Source organism: Petromyzon marinus, chromosome 6, assembly GCF_048934315.1.
Source record: "Petromyzon marinus isolate PM22_M1 ecotype Great Lakes invasive population chromosome 6, UKy_Petmar_22M1.pri1.0, whole genome shotgun sequence".
In the NCBI taxonomy this organism is placed as follows: Eukaryota; Metazoa; Chordata; class Hyperoartia; order Petromyzontiformes; family Petromyzontidae; genus Petromyzon; species Petromyzon marinus.
In genome coordinates, this window is record NC_133672.1 from 13,917,961 (window position 1) to 13,933,705 (window position 15,745).

The 15,745-nt window shown below is 55.5% G+C and overlaps 1 protein-coding gene across 2 annotated transcripts in view; it reads right to left on the reverse strand.

Annotated features, from left to right (window-relative positions):
- Positions 1-4,003: 4,003 nt before the first annotated feature.
- The window catches only part of KCNG3 (potassium voltage-gated channel modifier subfamily G member 3), a 37,117-nt gene continuing 25,375 nt past the window's right edge, over positions 4,004-15,745 (reverse strand). For both annotated transcript variants that reach the window (XM_032947805.2, XM_032947804.2), the window contains exons 2-3: positions 8,990-9,765; positions 4,004-4,664 (exon numbers count right to left, since the gene is read on the reverse strand). In XM_032947805.2, the coding sequence (XP_032803696.1) occupies positions 4,004-4,664; positions 8,990-9,735 (1,407 nt within the window). In that variant the 5' untranslated portion in view covers positions 9,736-9,765. The remainder of the gene's footprint in view (positions 4,665-8,989; positions 9,766-15,745) is intronic.

Genomic DNA, 15,745 nt, shown 5'->3' on the forward strand with positions numbered 1-15,745 from the left:
ACAAGGAGAGATGAGCATTGGGGGAGGTATGACGAAGGATGGGGAAATGAGAGGGGGGGAGGGAAGAGGAGAGATTTAGAGGAGAAAGATTAAGAGGAGGGATGAGGAAGAATGACGAGGAATGAAAAGCAATTAGGAGGAACCAAGCGGGGGAAGAGAGAAGGGGGGGGGGGAGTGGAGGCGAGGGGGTGGTCGGTGGATTGCTTCGTGTAATCGCAGAAGCGGGGGTCCCGTGAGGAGGCTGAGAGTCTCGGGGCCGCTGGGGATCACGCCGCGCGGATTGCACGCCCATTGATCGTCGCCACTGAGAGGCGGCGACGCGAGACATGTCCACGAATGGGCGATCCGGCTTACGGATGGACTGGGCCCCTACCATGTGACCGTGGATTTTCACTAATGGTGTGAGCAGAGGCGTTAGCGGAGATTAGTGGCGTACCCACTCTCGCTTGAGCAGAGATTCGCTTTGGCATGGTGGAGGCGTCTGAACCTTATTCGTAACACATAACGCACGAAGAAGGTTCATTGCCCGGAACGTCGCCCATGACCTTCATATAAATTTATAACGTTTAGGCCAATGCTATTGGCACTGTTTTCTTTTTTATTATCCTAGGTTGCTCATCCAAAACCATAACTGATCCCGGTCTCTTGAGTCCTCATCTGGTACAACAAGATAACTTTCACTTGGCGCTACTACAGGCCGAGAATAATGAGGCAAGACAAACCCGCCCCGGACGATTGTGCTCGCAGTCCGGCGGGCCCTTTATCGCGCGCGTAATAAGCGGTAATCTTGGAATTCGCGTTCGTCGTCGCGAGTGGTTAAGCCCGGCAGCCAGGAGAGGAAGCTACGCTCGGCACGTTGGCAACAAGAAAAAGGAAAAATAAACCCATAGGATCAATTCTCGAATAGATTCGCCAGCACCCGAATCGTGGAAAATAAAATCGAACGAACGATTCGGAGCTTCACTCTTGATTTGAAGCTTGATTTGATTCGTAGCTTGCCTACATCAAAGTGCATGGAGCCCGGAGGTCACACACGTGACAACTGGGTCCGTCCCGTGACCTCCTGCCAGCGAGGCCCTCAACACTTCACGTGATAGCCGTCAAAGTGCACCTCGCCTGGCACAAAAGTGGCGTGGCGCATGGCGTTTGCTGCAAATCCCCACGTGTGACGATGATGATCAGGGCTTGGTCATATTTTCTGGAACTCAGCCCCGGACAGCTCAGGCTGAAATTAAACCCCGATGATGATGGTGATGATTGATCGATCTATTGGCTACGCCCTCCTCCTGTTGGACTCGACTTGAGAACTTTGATTACGAGTCGCTTGACCACGCGCATGGCGCCTCGTGTGCGCATCGTGCCTTGATGTTGCTAATCCACTGCTGGATGAGTGCTTCCCGACAGAATGGGAAGAAGAATGATGATGCAATTTGTTTTTAATACTATGTAGGCTCTCACGACGAATGCTATCATTCGTTATTAGTTTATTTTGTGTTCGATTGTAGAGGTATTCCCATTTTTCAGCTGCTGTATACCCTCCGGCAGCCGAGAGAGTCAATCAAATTAAGTTGTCTCGTGGGCAAACATGTCAATTAAATCGTCTCTTTTTCTTCTTCTTCTCGCAAATCAGAATGTTGAAAAGTGAGAAAAATTGTACACGCACGTCTACAAATTGTCAAAATCAGCCCAAAGCAACTCGCTGCGCATGATGGTCGCCCATGTGAGCAATATTTTCTGCCAAAGCCCTGCTCAGCTTGCGAGATCGGACGCGTGCCCGGGCGATGGCACGCAAACGAAATGAAATAAAAACAAGGGGGGGTGGGGGTGGGCCACAAAAAATGTGAGAACGATGCGAGTTGATTAAATGGTGGAGCGGTGGTGCAGCGGGTTTGCTCATTGAACTAAAAAAGTGGTAGACCCTGAGTTCAATTCTCGGCAGTGGCGAGCCAGCACCAACTTTGAGGCTAATCCTGTGTGCCCGAACCCACAACAACACCCACGGGCGTGGTGAGGTTACACGATGTGTTGGGGGAGGAGGGGGGGAGGGGAAGCCTTCATCCAGCAGTGGATTGATAAAAGGCCGCACATTAATGTCAAGTTGATTATACAGTATAGAGTATTTCAATGTACAGTATTCTCACGCAGTACCGATACACGCGTGGTGTTGAACGGCGGAGCGGTTCATTGATAAATAGACAACGCTCGCGATACATTGAACGGTGCGTGTGGATATTGATTATTTTAGATTAATATGTTGTGTGTAATGGGTTCACTTGACCTCCAGCCACGAGAGGTTGGTACATTCACCACAACGTGAGGAAAAAAATCGATATATTACTTTAAAAAATCGAGTCGCGACCCTGATACACGTCACGACCCTCACACGCATTGTGCTCTGGGTAGCGCTTCGAGCGCGCTGTGCAAAATCTCTAAATCACAACCACCACCACAACCACCACCACAATCACCACCACAACCACAACCACCACCACAATCACCACCACAACCACCTTCTCCACAACCACCACCTCCACAACCACCACCTCCACAACCACCACCACCTCCACAACCACCACCACAACCACCACCTCCACAACTACCACCACCACCTCCACAACCACCACCACAACCACCACCTCCACAACCACCACCACCCCACCTACCTCCACAACCACCCACAACCACCTCCACACCACCACCTCAACCACCACCACAACCCCACAACCACAACACCACACCACACCCACCACCACCCTCCACACCACCACTCCACCACCATCACCACCTCCCACACACACCTACACCACCCACCACAACCACACACCACCCCCACCACCACAACCACCTTCCACAACCACCACCACAACCACCTTCTCCACAACCACCACCACCTCCTCCACAACCACCTTCTCCACAACCACCTCCACAACCACCACCACAACCATCTTCTCCACAACCACCACCACAACCACCTTCTCCACAACCACCACCACAACCACTACCTCCTCCACAACTACCACCACCACAACCACCTTCTCCACAACCACCACCACCTCCACAACCACCACAACAACCACCTTCTCCACAACCACCACCTCCTCCACAACTACCACCACCACCTCCTTCTCCACAACCACCACCACCTCCATCACCTCCTCCTTCTCGACAACCACCACCACCTCTACCACCACCTCCAGAACCATCTCCATCACAACCACCATCTCCTTCTCCACAACCACCACCACCTCCACAACCACCACCACCTCCACAACCACCACCACGTCCTCCTCCACAACTATGACCACCACCACCTCCACAACTACGACCACCACCACCTCCTCCGACTCCTCCACCACAACTACGACCATCACCACCACCATCTTCAGTGTGAAATATTGAGCGGGGGTGAAGCTAAGAGCACAGAACGAGAAGGCCAGGCAGGGTGTCGACTACGCAACGGCTCTCTCGGGGACCTGGCCGAAGGAAGGAAGCGATGGCGCAGTGTGGTGACGACGGCGGCATCACAAGAGCGGTGGTCGTCTGCGAGGAGCTCTTTGACCTCAACTCGAGGGCAGCCCCAGCCACCCCGAGGACCCACCTCTGAATGGGGGCGGGGGAGGGGGGGGCTCGTTCCGCGGGCCGTTCTCCAGCACGGAGAGACGCCCTTCCCCTGCGAGAGATCTCAAGGGCGTCTCCGTAGGGACCCACGTGCCAGCTTCAACTCCCCCCCCCTCCGCCCCCACGCCGACATCCACCCGTGTAACTAAATAACCTTCACCACTGACGATAGATGTTCATTAGCAAGTGTGGTGGGTGGGTGGGGTGGGGGGGTGTGTGGTGGGTGGAGGGTGGAGGGTGGTGGTGGGGGGGGGGGGCACGAGGCACATGCCAGAGTTCGGGTCAAGTCCACCCCCACTGCTCACGCACATGTCCCCCGCGAGTCGTCGCTGTTCACGACGAACGAGGTGGTGGGGGGCTCGGGGCGGGGAGGCATGGAACTCCTCTAGCCGTCCGTGTCCATGAAGAGGGGACTCGGTGGGATGCGTCCGCTTCGCGTGGCACGCAGGCGCAGCTCCCCGTAGCACTGCACGAAGCTGTGGTAGATGAAGGTGATGGGCAGCGCGAGCAGGACGATGCCGCTCACCACGCACGCGCCGCCCAGCACGCGGCCCGGCACCGTCATGGGGAACATGTCCCCGTAGCCCACTGTGGTCATGGAGATGATGACCCACCAGCACGAGGCGGGGATGCTGGCAAAGTCCGACGCGTGGCCGTCCACGTCGAGGCCGGCCTCGAGCAGCTGCGCCAGGGCGGCGAAGATGGCCATCGCCACGGCGACGAACATGAGCAGCATGCCCATCTCGCGGTAGCAGCGGCGCAGGGTGAGGCCGAGGGTCTGCAGGCCCACCGAGTGGCGGGCCAGCTTGAGGAGCCAGAAGATGCGCAGCATGCGCAGCACGCGGAGGGTCACGCCGGCGCGCTGCAGCTGCGGGGTGTCGGCGCCCGCCGAGGCGAGCGCCACGGCCACGTAGTAGGGCGAGATGGCCAGCACGTCGATGGCGTTGAGTGGCTGGCGGAAGAAGCGAAGGCGGTCGCGCGCGATGAGGAAGCGCACGATGCACTCGGCCGTGAACCAGCCCATGCACACCGCCTCGATAATCCTGCTGGGGTGGGACGGGGCGTGGGTGGAGGCGAGCGTGTGCGCGGTGGGCGGTTTCGCGGAGTTTAGTTCGCGGATATCGGGTTGTGAGCGCACGCGCGGGTGAATGGGTGGAAATGTTTTGGTTGGGTGGTTGATGGAGTCGATATGTGAGTGGTGGGGATCGAGTGCATGGGTTTGTGGGTTGGTGAGTGTGTGCAGTGATTGGATGGGTTTGTGGGTTGGTGAGTGTGTGCAGTGATTGGATGGGTTTGTGGGTTGGTGAGTGTGTGCAGTGATTGGATGGGTTATTGGGTTGGTGAGTGTGTGCAGTGATTGGATGGGTTTGTGGGTTGGTGAGTGTGCGCAGTGATTGGATGGGTTTGTGGGTTGGTGAGTGTGTGCAGTGATTGGATGAGTTATTGGGTTGGTGGGTGTGTGCAGTGATTGGATGGGTTTGTGGGTTGGTGAGTGTGTGCAGTGATTGGATGGGTTTGTGGGTTGGTGAGTGTGTGCAGTGATTGGATGGGTTTGTGGGTTGGTGAGTGTGGGCAGTGATTGGATGGGTTTGTGGGTTGGTGAGTGTGTGCAGTGATTGGAAGGGTTTGTGGGTTGGTGAGTGTGTGCAGTGATTGGATGGGTTATTGGGTTGGTGGGTGGGTGAATGGATGAGCGAGTGAATGCGTTGCACGTGGCGTGTGGGTGGATGAGTGCCGAGCCAACGGGAGAAACAGAAAATCAACGGCAAGACCGTGACGTGCGCGCGGCAACAGCCACGCGTGAATCTCACGTGCACATTTACCCACGATGATCACCCAGGGATGTCTGTCCTTAACGCTCGTGACGTCACTCCACGTCGACCAACCCCCCTCATTAATATTCATGAGCAGGTGACGTCCTCCAAATGGACACCCCCCCCATTATTATTACCTACTATAATGAGCCAAGAATGTCTGTGTGCAACGCTCGTGACGTCACTCCACGTCGACCAGCCCCCCTCATTAATAATCATAAGGTGACGTCCTCCAAATATAATAATTAGTGGGTGACGTCACCACACGGGGGGCCGAGGCGCCTCCTCCCCCCCCCCTCGGCGTCAACTGACAACCCTCACTACAAAGGCAGAACCCTCACGTCACGTGATCTCCGTAACGATGTTGTTGAGACATCGAAGTAAAAAGGACGTCATGATGAACAAGGGATTATAACCTTTACATGAAATAAGTCTGTGTCATCGCGCCTTTACAAATTGCACACGAATTGATGCAATGAATATCACGTCGCGGTCTGATTTTCACTTGCAAGTTTCAGATTTACTGCAATACACCCGTCCTTGGACGGGCAAAAAGGCTCGTATATGAATATTGATCGTAATATATCGCGTTTTTATATTGAGCAAATATTCCCTGTGTTGGTGAGTGCACAAGTGGTGAGAGATCAAAGTAAGTGAGGAGTGGTGGTGCAGTGGTTAGCGCGCTGCGCTACGAACCCGACATCCCGGGTTCGATTCCCGCTCACGGCCAACACCAGTGACGAATATCTGTACCGGTCCTGGGCCTCCCCTAGGTCGAGTCAGCCTCAAATGAGTAACTGGTGTGGTGTGTAAATGTAGTGTTGTAAAGACGAGTAAACTTCTTAGGAGGCACGCTCTGTTTATTGTTATTCTTTCCTCATACAATCCTTAACACACAAAGAGGGGTATATGGTCCCCTCACCCGATACCCTAGGGAGGTACAGCCTCCTAGCTTGGCGGGACTTGCACGTCTACCACTAACCTCCTAGCTTGGTGGGACTTGCACGTCTACCGCTAACCTCCTAGTTTGGTGGGACTTGCACGTCTACCACTAACCTCCTAGTTTGGTGGGACTTGCACGTCTACCACTAACCTCCTAGTTTGGTGGGACTTGCACGTCTACCACTAACCTCCTAGTTTGGTGGGACTTGCACGTCTACCACTAACCTCCTAGTATGGTGGGACTTGCACGTCTACCACTAACCTCCTAGTTTGGTGGGACTTGCACGTCTACCACTAACCTCCTAGTTTGGTGGGACTTGCACGTCTACCGCTAACCTCCTAGTTTGGTGGGACTTGCACATCTACCACTAACCTCCTAGTTTGGTTGGACTTACACGTCTACCGTTAACCTCCTTGATACCTAAGGAGGTACAGCCTCCTAGCTTGGCGGGACTCGCACGTCTACCGCTATCCTAGCCTAGCGTCCTCTGGCTGGTACCTAGGGGAGGCTATCTGACCCACCACTGGCCCCGTGAGTCAAGACCACTGGGTATGCCGAGTCTTAGCCCTCAGAAGGGCTGGAAGGCTGGGTCCAGGGTCCTAGCTAGGCTTCAGCCCGGGCTTCGGTCTTCGTGTAGGGAGAGAACTCCTCGAGGTCTGCGTGGTCACCCTTCTTATACTCGTTCGTGGCCAGGTACAACCAATCATCCATTCACACGTGGAACCGTCTGATTGGTTCTTACCAAACAGTGGCTAAGATCCACTTCACCTCGTCTGACCCCAACCGTTATGTACCCAGAGGTAACGCTGCACTGCCCCTTTGATACCTGGTGGCAATGCAGGTTACCGAACAGTGCGTAGTTAACACCTCTATATAAACATCGCCACTGGGGAGACAAAGTGCGGCCGGGCGTGGTGTTGGCCACCCACCCCCTCGTGTGCCGTGCCGGCCTTCATAGGTGCTCGCTAACAGCATTTGCCCCAACAGTCTGTTAAGGCTACACGGGGGATCTCTGCCTTTGAACATCTGAGTAGACCACAACTAATCACCCCTGGGAGCCACGACTAACAAGCTGCTGAATATATCAGACATCTGAATATATCAGACATCCGAATATATTAGACATCTAAATATATCAGACATCCGAATATATTAGACATCTGAATATGAACGCCTGTTGCCGAAGTGAGCGCCCTACATGTTAATCAGCACGTGTGCCGGGAGACATCGGCGACCAGCTGGGGGCTTGAACTGGGATTTGGGACCACCGGCTCTCACGTGCATCGAGATTACCGTCTCAGCCCGGTCGTCAACGATTGTAAAGAGAGAAAGAAAAAAAATGTAGGAAATTTGGCACGTTGCTTGCTTTGGATACATCTCACGTCTCTTTGCAGAACGTGTTCAACATTTAGCGACGCTGCATTAGCATCGGTGCACGAAGCACAATGAACAGATAACTCAAGACACTCGTCAACGCTGTCCAAAGAAAAGAAAAACACGTGGCCGATTATATCTCGTTTTCTTTTTAGGCGGCGTTTAAGACGAGCGTTCGTTCGTGTACAGTCGTAGATAAGAGGCGATTAAAGTTTTCCGGTCATTTCTCCAACCACAAGGTGATGCATTGCTCTCTGCGAGAAATTCCGAACGGACATCTCGTCTTGTGAGAACACGACACCGATAGCAGCACCGATTCGCAATTAAAGGAAAGCCAATTTTTTACGTACATATCAAGCTCCACTCCCCGCTGGGGCTCGTTGTGCTGAACTTCTTTCGCGCCGTACGTAGTCAGCCGTGCTAATCGGTCTCTCAAAGATGCCCAACCACCCCTCCCGCCAGTGCCATGCGAGATCAGTGCGGGCGCGGAAAACTCGGCAGACGGAACATCCTAGAGACAGATTGGGTAGAGCCATCCGCTCATGGAATTATGACATCCACGCTTTATTGAACAGCCATCCCGCGACGAGCAGAATTATAATTGCAATGCAATAATAATGACGATAGTTTATAATAATGATGGTGATTTTAATGAAGCCGTTTATGTACCCAAAGGCATTCTCGCCGAGTCGCGCGGCTGTATTTCAGCAAGGTCTCGCATTGTGATGTTAGGACGATTACTTTTCAAATAAAGGGTGGTTTGGCTTCTTGATAGAGGACACGGGAGCAACCAGGATACAGGCTCATGAACTCGCCTGAGAGTGTCAACAAATCTCCACGGGATCCACCGAACTCTTGTATCCAAAGTGCAGCATTAAAGGCATTTCGTCACCGTGTCTGGCATGGCGTATAGGAACGTAGCCAGACAAGGTCCGAAGCCATGACTTGTTGCAGTGATCCTACCTGGACCACCATTCGCTTATACAGATCGCCTGCTCTTGCGGTCACTAAAACACCACCGGTCCTATCGAGGTCACCCGTCTTCCACGACCTCTCATTCGCCTGTCCACAGAGCTCCCCAGATGACACTCCGACACGGCCACGCAAACATCACTTCCCCTCTCAGCCCCCCACCCCAGCCACCCACCCCCCCCCCCCACTTGACCTTCCAACAGCGATCAGGCGACGCGCACGACCACCCCTTGACCATCGCCACTTGACCCCGCCGTGTCGCCCTTACCTGTTATCGTCCGCGCTGCCCGCGCGCTCGCTCGCCTTCCACTCGGGCAGCGTGCTGGCGCAGAGCAGCCCCACGGAGACCAGCACGAAGAGCACAGACACCGCGGCCAGGATGTGCGCGGGCACGGACGAGCCGGGCTCCTCGAACGTCCTCCTCATGCGCTCGAGCCACGGCGGCGTGGGGGAGCGCGCGGCCGCCGCGGCCGCCTCCGCCGCCTCCTGCCTCTCGGCGTCGGCGGCGGCGGCGCCGAACGCGCACTCGGCCATCCTCTCGTCGAGCCTCTTGACGCAGCACGGCTCGAGGCACGCGTGGCTGTCCAGACCCCAGTAGGCGAGCTCGCCGCGGAACGACAGCTCGCACATGTGCGGCAGCAGTCGCAGGCGGCGGCCGTGCCTCGCGTAGCCCACGGCGGCGCGGAACGAGTCCGCGTGACGGTCGAAGAAGTACTCGTTCGAGTCCCGATCCCAGTCGTCGCACAGCTCGAGGACCTCGGCCTCCGAGACGCAGTCGCGCAGCCGCCGCACGCGGCCCAGCGGGAAGTCGCGGAGCGCGTCGCGACCCAGCGAGTACCGCGCGCCGCCCACGTTGATGATGAGGTCGCGGTGATCCGTGGAGACGCCCGAGAGCGCCAGCAGCTCGGCGGGGCTCAGGCTCGACACGACGGCCGCCTGCAGGAGGCCGCGGCTCAGCAGGTGAAGGCCCGCGCCAGCGCCTAGGTGGCCCCGCACGCTCTTGCCCTTGGTCATGGTGCGACCGCGGCTGTCGCATGGGGCGGTCTGACGAGGAGGGCCGGGTGGGGTGTGGGGAGGGAGACGGGAGGGGGCGGCTTTAGTAGAAGCAAGTGGAGGTGTCGATTTAGTGGTAGGTAGAGTGGTGGGGTAGGTCGTGGTAGGTAGAGTAGTGTAGTAGGTAGTGGTAGGTAGAGTGGTGGGGTAGGAAGTGGTAGGTAGAGTGGCGTGGTAGGTAGTGGTAGGTATAGTGGTGTGGTAGGTAGTGGTAGGTAGAGTTTGTGGGGTAGGCAAGCGTGGCGCGATTCACGGCCGCCTGCCACCTCTCACTGCCTCCGTCCTGCCGCTGCTAATGACGATCACAAAGCTCCCCGCGGCTGCCACTGCTGACGAGCAACAATGACGATGTCGCAACTGCTGATGCCACTGCTGCTGCCGAAGATGACCGAGTTCGCGTCGCTACTGCCGCTGATGACGCCTCTACTGATGACCCGCCGTCATCTCAGCCGCTGCGATCCAATGACACCACACGAACTCGTAATTGTCATATCGCGCTGGGAATTGTCCATTTAAAAATGTTAATTCCGTTTTTTTTTATTTCAGCACAAATCAAAACTTGCGCTACTAAACCACACACTATGTCGTCTCCTGGGGACTGAACTCAATTTCCTCACCGCCCTGTCCACGCGTTCATCGCAACCTCAATTACTGGACGGGTGCCCCCTCCACCACCACCCCCGCAATGAGGGGATGGGGTGAGGGTGGGATGAGGGAGCCCTGCTATGGCTGGGGAGAGGAATATTAGCTAATGTCCGTGCCTCGTGACCCACCACCACCACCACCACTCATTTCGCCATGTATGCCAATTTTACAATCCTCACGGACACGCACGCGTCCGTGACACGCTACGCGCGCCTGACGGTTGTCGAACTCGTCCCGAGTGACGGTGGTTTTAATTAAAATAAAGGTATTGTGTGTGGGCGTTTGCGCGGCGAGTGTTCCATCACTTGCCCCAACAATATGTGCAAGCTTATACGGGGGGGGGGCGGGGATCTTTATACGTTTGTCCTACGTAATGTGGAGAGAAGTGACACAAGTTTAATGGGACAGGCAACCACTGTAGTTGTATATATATATTATTAACAAAAAACGCAACGAAAGCCTCAATGCTCCGTTCATGGGGGGTTCTGCCTCTGGGGATGTTTGGTCAAATCCTGTTTAAATTCCTGCCTAAGCAACGAGCGGCCAAGCATTGTGTGGACAGAAACCCGAGTAACCGCGCTAGAAAACTCGAGCAGACAACACCAGCCCACTTGCTGCGCTGACATCGTCTCTTGGCCTACCACCTCGCAGACCAAAACGGAGCTTTGAAAGCTTCCACGCAAATCTCTGCGTGGTCCACCAACCCTCGCCTCTAGATCACGGGCGCGCCACGGATGCGAACGGCTAAGGGGGAACCGGGGGGCGATGGGAGAGGGGATGGAGATACGCCGTGGAGATGAAGGAGAGCGATTGAAGGTGAATGGGCGGGGGTGATAGTTGTTATAGGTTGTGGAGTCGTAATTGCGGTCCATTAGAGGTTTACAAACATCTACAGTATATATATTTATATTTCAGAGCCGCGTTTTGTAAAGTGGTGGAAGGAGATCTCTGTAATGAGGGGCGGGATACATCGATATGGCTGCTGGGCCATGTCTCACAGCTCTCGGCGCGGCCACCTCATTGGCCTGTGGTGCAGCAGCTGCTGTGTGGTGTGGCTGATGTGTGGTGTGGCTGCTATGTGGTGTGGCCGCAGCTGCTGCTGTGTGGTGTGGCTGAAGTGTGGTGTGGCTGGAGCTGCTGCTATGTGGTGTGGCTGATGTGTGGTGTGGCTACTATGTGGTGTGGCTACAGCTGCTGCTGTGTGGTGTGGCTGATGTGTGGTGTGGCTACTATGTGGTGTGGCTACAGCTGCTGCTGTGTGGTGTGGCTGATGTGTGGTGTGGCTACTATGTGGTGTGGCTACAGCTGCTGCTGTGTGGTGTGGCTGATGTGTGGTGTGGCTACTATGTGGTGTGGCTACAGCTGCTGCTGTGTGGTGTGGCTGATGTGTGGTGTGGCTACTATGTGGTGTGGCTACAGCTGCTGCTGTGTGGTGTGGCTGGAGCTGCTGCTGTGTGGTGTGGTTGCTGCTGCAGCTGCTCTGTGGAGTCTGCCCGCAACAGGGAAAGGCGAAATACAAAATACAAAGTTGAAACGGTCGCTATTGACAATGCGTCACTAGCGACCGTTCAACCAGACCCCAGCCCTGTACCAGTCCCTCCCCACACTCACCAACCAGACCCCAGCCCTGTACCCAGTCCCTCCCCACACTCACCAACCAGACCCCAGCCCTGTACCAGTCCCTCCTCACACTCACCAACCAGACACCAGCCCTGCACCAGTCCCTCCTCACACTCACCAACCAGACACCAGCCCTGTACCAGTCCCTTCCCACACTCACCAACCAGACACCAGCCCTGCACCAGTCCCTCCTCACACTCACCAACCAGACCCCAGCCCTGCACCAGTCCCTCCCCACACTCACCAACCAGACCCCAGCCCTGCACCAGTCCCTCCCCACACTCACCAACCAGACACCAGCCCTGTACCAGTCCCTCCCCACACTCACCAACCAGACCCCAGCCCTGCACCAGTCCCTCCTCACACTCACCAACCAGACCCCAGCCCTGCACCAGTCCCTCCCCACACTCACCAACCAGACACCAGCCCTGTACCAGTCCCTCCCCACACTCACCAACCAGACCCCAGCCCTGCACCAGTCCCTCCTCACACTCACCAACCAGATACCAGCCCTGTACCAGTCCCTCCTCACACTCACCAACCAGACCCCAGCCCTGTACCAGTCCCTCCCCACACTCACCAACCAGACACCAGCCCTGCACCAAGCTACCAGCCAGTCGGCCGCTGACCTTACCAGCAGTCCTGTCACTCGCAGTGCTCCTGCGCTGTAAATACGAGAAGAGGGCCTCTCCTCCGAGCGCGTTTCGTCTGCTGCTACTGCTGCTGTTACAGCTGCTACTGCTGCTGTTGTTACAGCTGCTACTGCTGTTACAGCTGCTACTGCTGCTGCTGTTACAGCTGCTACTGCTGTTACAGCTGCTACTGCTGCTGCTGTTACAGCTGCTGCTGCTGTTACAGCTGCTGCTGCTGCTGCTGTTACAGCTGCTACTGCTGTTACAGCTGCTGCTACTGCAGCTGTTGCTACTGCTGCTACTACTGCAGCTTCTACTTCTGCTACTGCTGTTACAGCTGCTACTGCTGCTACTGCAGCTGTTGCTACTGTTGCTACTGCTGCTTCTGCTACAGCTGCTACTGATGTTACAGCTGCTGATGCTGTTACAGCTGCTACTGCTGTTACAGCTGCTGCTACTGCAGCTGTTGCTACTGCTGCTACTGCTGTTACAGCTGCTACTGCTGCTACTGCTGCAGCTGCTGTTACAGCTGCTACTACTATTACAGCTGCTGATGCTGTTACAGCTGCTGCTACTGCTGCAGCTGCTGTTACAGCTGCTACTACTACTACAGCTGCTGATGCTGTTACAGCTGCTACTGCTGTTACAGCTGCTACTGCTGCTGCTGTTACAGCTGCTACTGCTGTTACAGCTGCTGCTACTGCAGCTGTTGCTACTGCTGCTACCACTGCAGCTTCTACTTCTGCTACTGCTGCTACTGCTGTTACAGCTGCTACTGCTGCTACTGCAGCTGTTGCTACTGTTGCTACTGCTGCTTCCGCTACAGCTGCTACTGATGTTACAGCTGCTGATGCTGTTACAGCTGCTACTGCTGTTACAGCTGCTGCTACTGCAGTTGTTGCTACTGCTGCTACTGCTGTTACAGCTGCTACTGCTGCTACTGCTGCAGCTGCTGTTACAGCTGCTACTACTATTACAGCTGCTGATGCTGTTACAGCTGCTACTGCTGCAGCTGCTGTTACAGCTGCTACTACTACTACAGCTGCTGCTGATGCTGTTACAGCTGCTACTGCTGTTACAGGTGCTACTGCTGCTGCTGCTACTGCTGTTACAGCTGCTACTGCTGTTACAGCTGGTGCTACTGCAGCTGCTGCTACTGCTGCTGCAGCTGTTGCTGCTACTGCTGCTACTGCAGCTGTTGCTACTGCTGCTACTGCTGCAACTGCTGCTTCTGCTACTGATGCTACTGATGTTACAGCTGCTGATGCTGTTACAGCTGCTACTACTGCAGCTGTTGCTACTGCAGGTGTTGCTACTGCTGCTACTGCTCCAGCTGCTGCATTTTCTGCTTCTGATACTGCTGCTACTGCTGTTACAGCTGCTACTGCTGCAACTGCAGCTGTTGCTACTGCTGCTACTGCTGCAACTGCTGCTTCTGCTACTGATGCTACTGATGTTACAGCTGCTGATGCTGTTACAGCTGCTACTACTGCTGTTACAGCTGCTACTGCTGTTAAAGCTGCTGCTACTGCAGCTGTTGCTACTGCTGCTACTGCTCCAGCTGCTGCATTTTCTGCTTCTGATACTGCTGCTACTGCTGTTACAGCTGCTACTGCTGCTATTGCAGCTGTTGCTACTGCTGCAACTGCTGATTCTGCTACTGATGCTACTGATGTTACAGCTGCTGATGCTGTTACAGCTGCTACTACTGCTGTTACAGCTGCTACTGCTGTTAAAGCTGCTGCTACTGCAGCTGTTGCTACTGCTGCTACTGCTGTTACAGCTGCTACTGCTGCTTCTGCTACTGCTGTTACTGCTGTTACAGCTGCTGCTGTTACAGCTGGTGCTACTGCAGCTGCTGTTGCTGCTACTGCTGCTACTGCAGCTGTTGCTACTGCTGCTACTGCTGCAACTGCTGCTTCTGCTACTGATGCTACTGATGTTACAGCTGCTGATGCTGTTACAGCTGCTACTACTGCAGCTGTTGCTACTGCAGCTGTTGCTACTGCTGCTACTGCTCCAGCTGCTGCATTTTCTGCTTCTGATACTGCTGCTACTGCTGTTACAGCTGCTACTGCTGCTATTGCAGCTGTTGCTACTGCTGCTACTGCTGCAACTGCTGCTTCTGCTACTGATGCTACTGATGTTACAGCTGCTGATGCTGTTACAGCTGCTACTACTGCTGTTACAGCTGCTACTGCTGTTAAAGCTGCTGCTACTGCAGCTGTTGCTACTGCTGCTACTGCTGTTACAGCTGCTACTGCTGCTTCTGCTACTGCTGTTACTGCTGTTACAGCTGCTGCTGTTACAGCTGGTGCTACTGCAGCTGCTGCTACTGCAGCTGCTACTGCTGCTGCTACTGCTGCTACTACTGCCGCTGCTGCTACTGCTGCTGCTGTTACAGCTGCTGCTACTGCTGCTGCAGCTACTGCTGCTACTGCTGCAGCTGCTGCTGCTGTTACAGCTGCTGCTACTGCTGCTACTGCTGCTGCGGGTTTTCGCCGGGCACCGCGCTGACGCAAGTCAACACCAATTAGTGGCGGCGGCGACGGCGGCGTGTTGCGTAATTGCCACGCTAAGCCGATTGTGTTCGATATCGCGACCTTCGCTAGAGGCGAGGTCACCCCCCCCCCCCCAAGTGTGAGGGTCAACACGGTGTGTAGGGAGTGGTGCTGCTGGTGGTGCTGCTGGTGGTGGTGCTGCTGGTGGTGGTGCTGCTGGTGGTGGTGCTGTTGGTGGTGGTGCTGCTGCTGGTGGTGGTGGTGCTGCTGCTGCTGGTGGTGGTGCTGGTGGTGCTGCTGGTGGTGGTGCTGCTGCTGCTGGTGGTGGTGGTGGTTGTTCGGGATGCCACGTGTCAAGAGTCTCGGGCGGAGTGGTCAGTACGAGGCGCTTACAACGCCCGGCGCGCGCGAGTGAAAACCCCGGCCAGGGCTAGAGCGGACATGAGTGGCGAGTGATGTCAAACCTCTTCCTCCCCCCCTCCCTCCCGACTCAGCCTCAGACGAGTAAGTGGCGCTGCGTGTAGACATCAGGGACAGTAGCGGGGAGACGAAAGTCAGCGGGGGGCGTGGCTC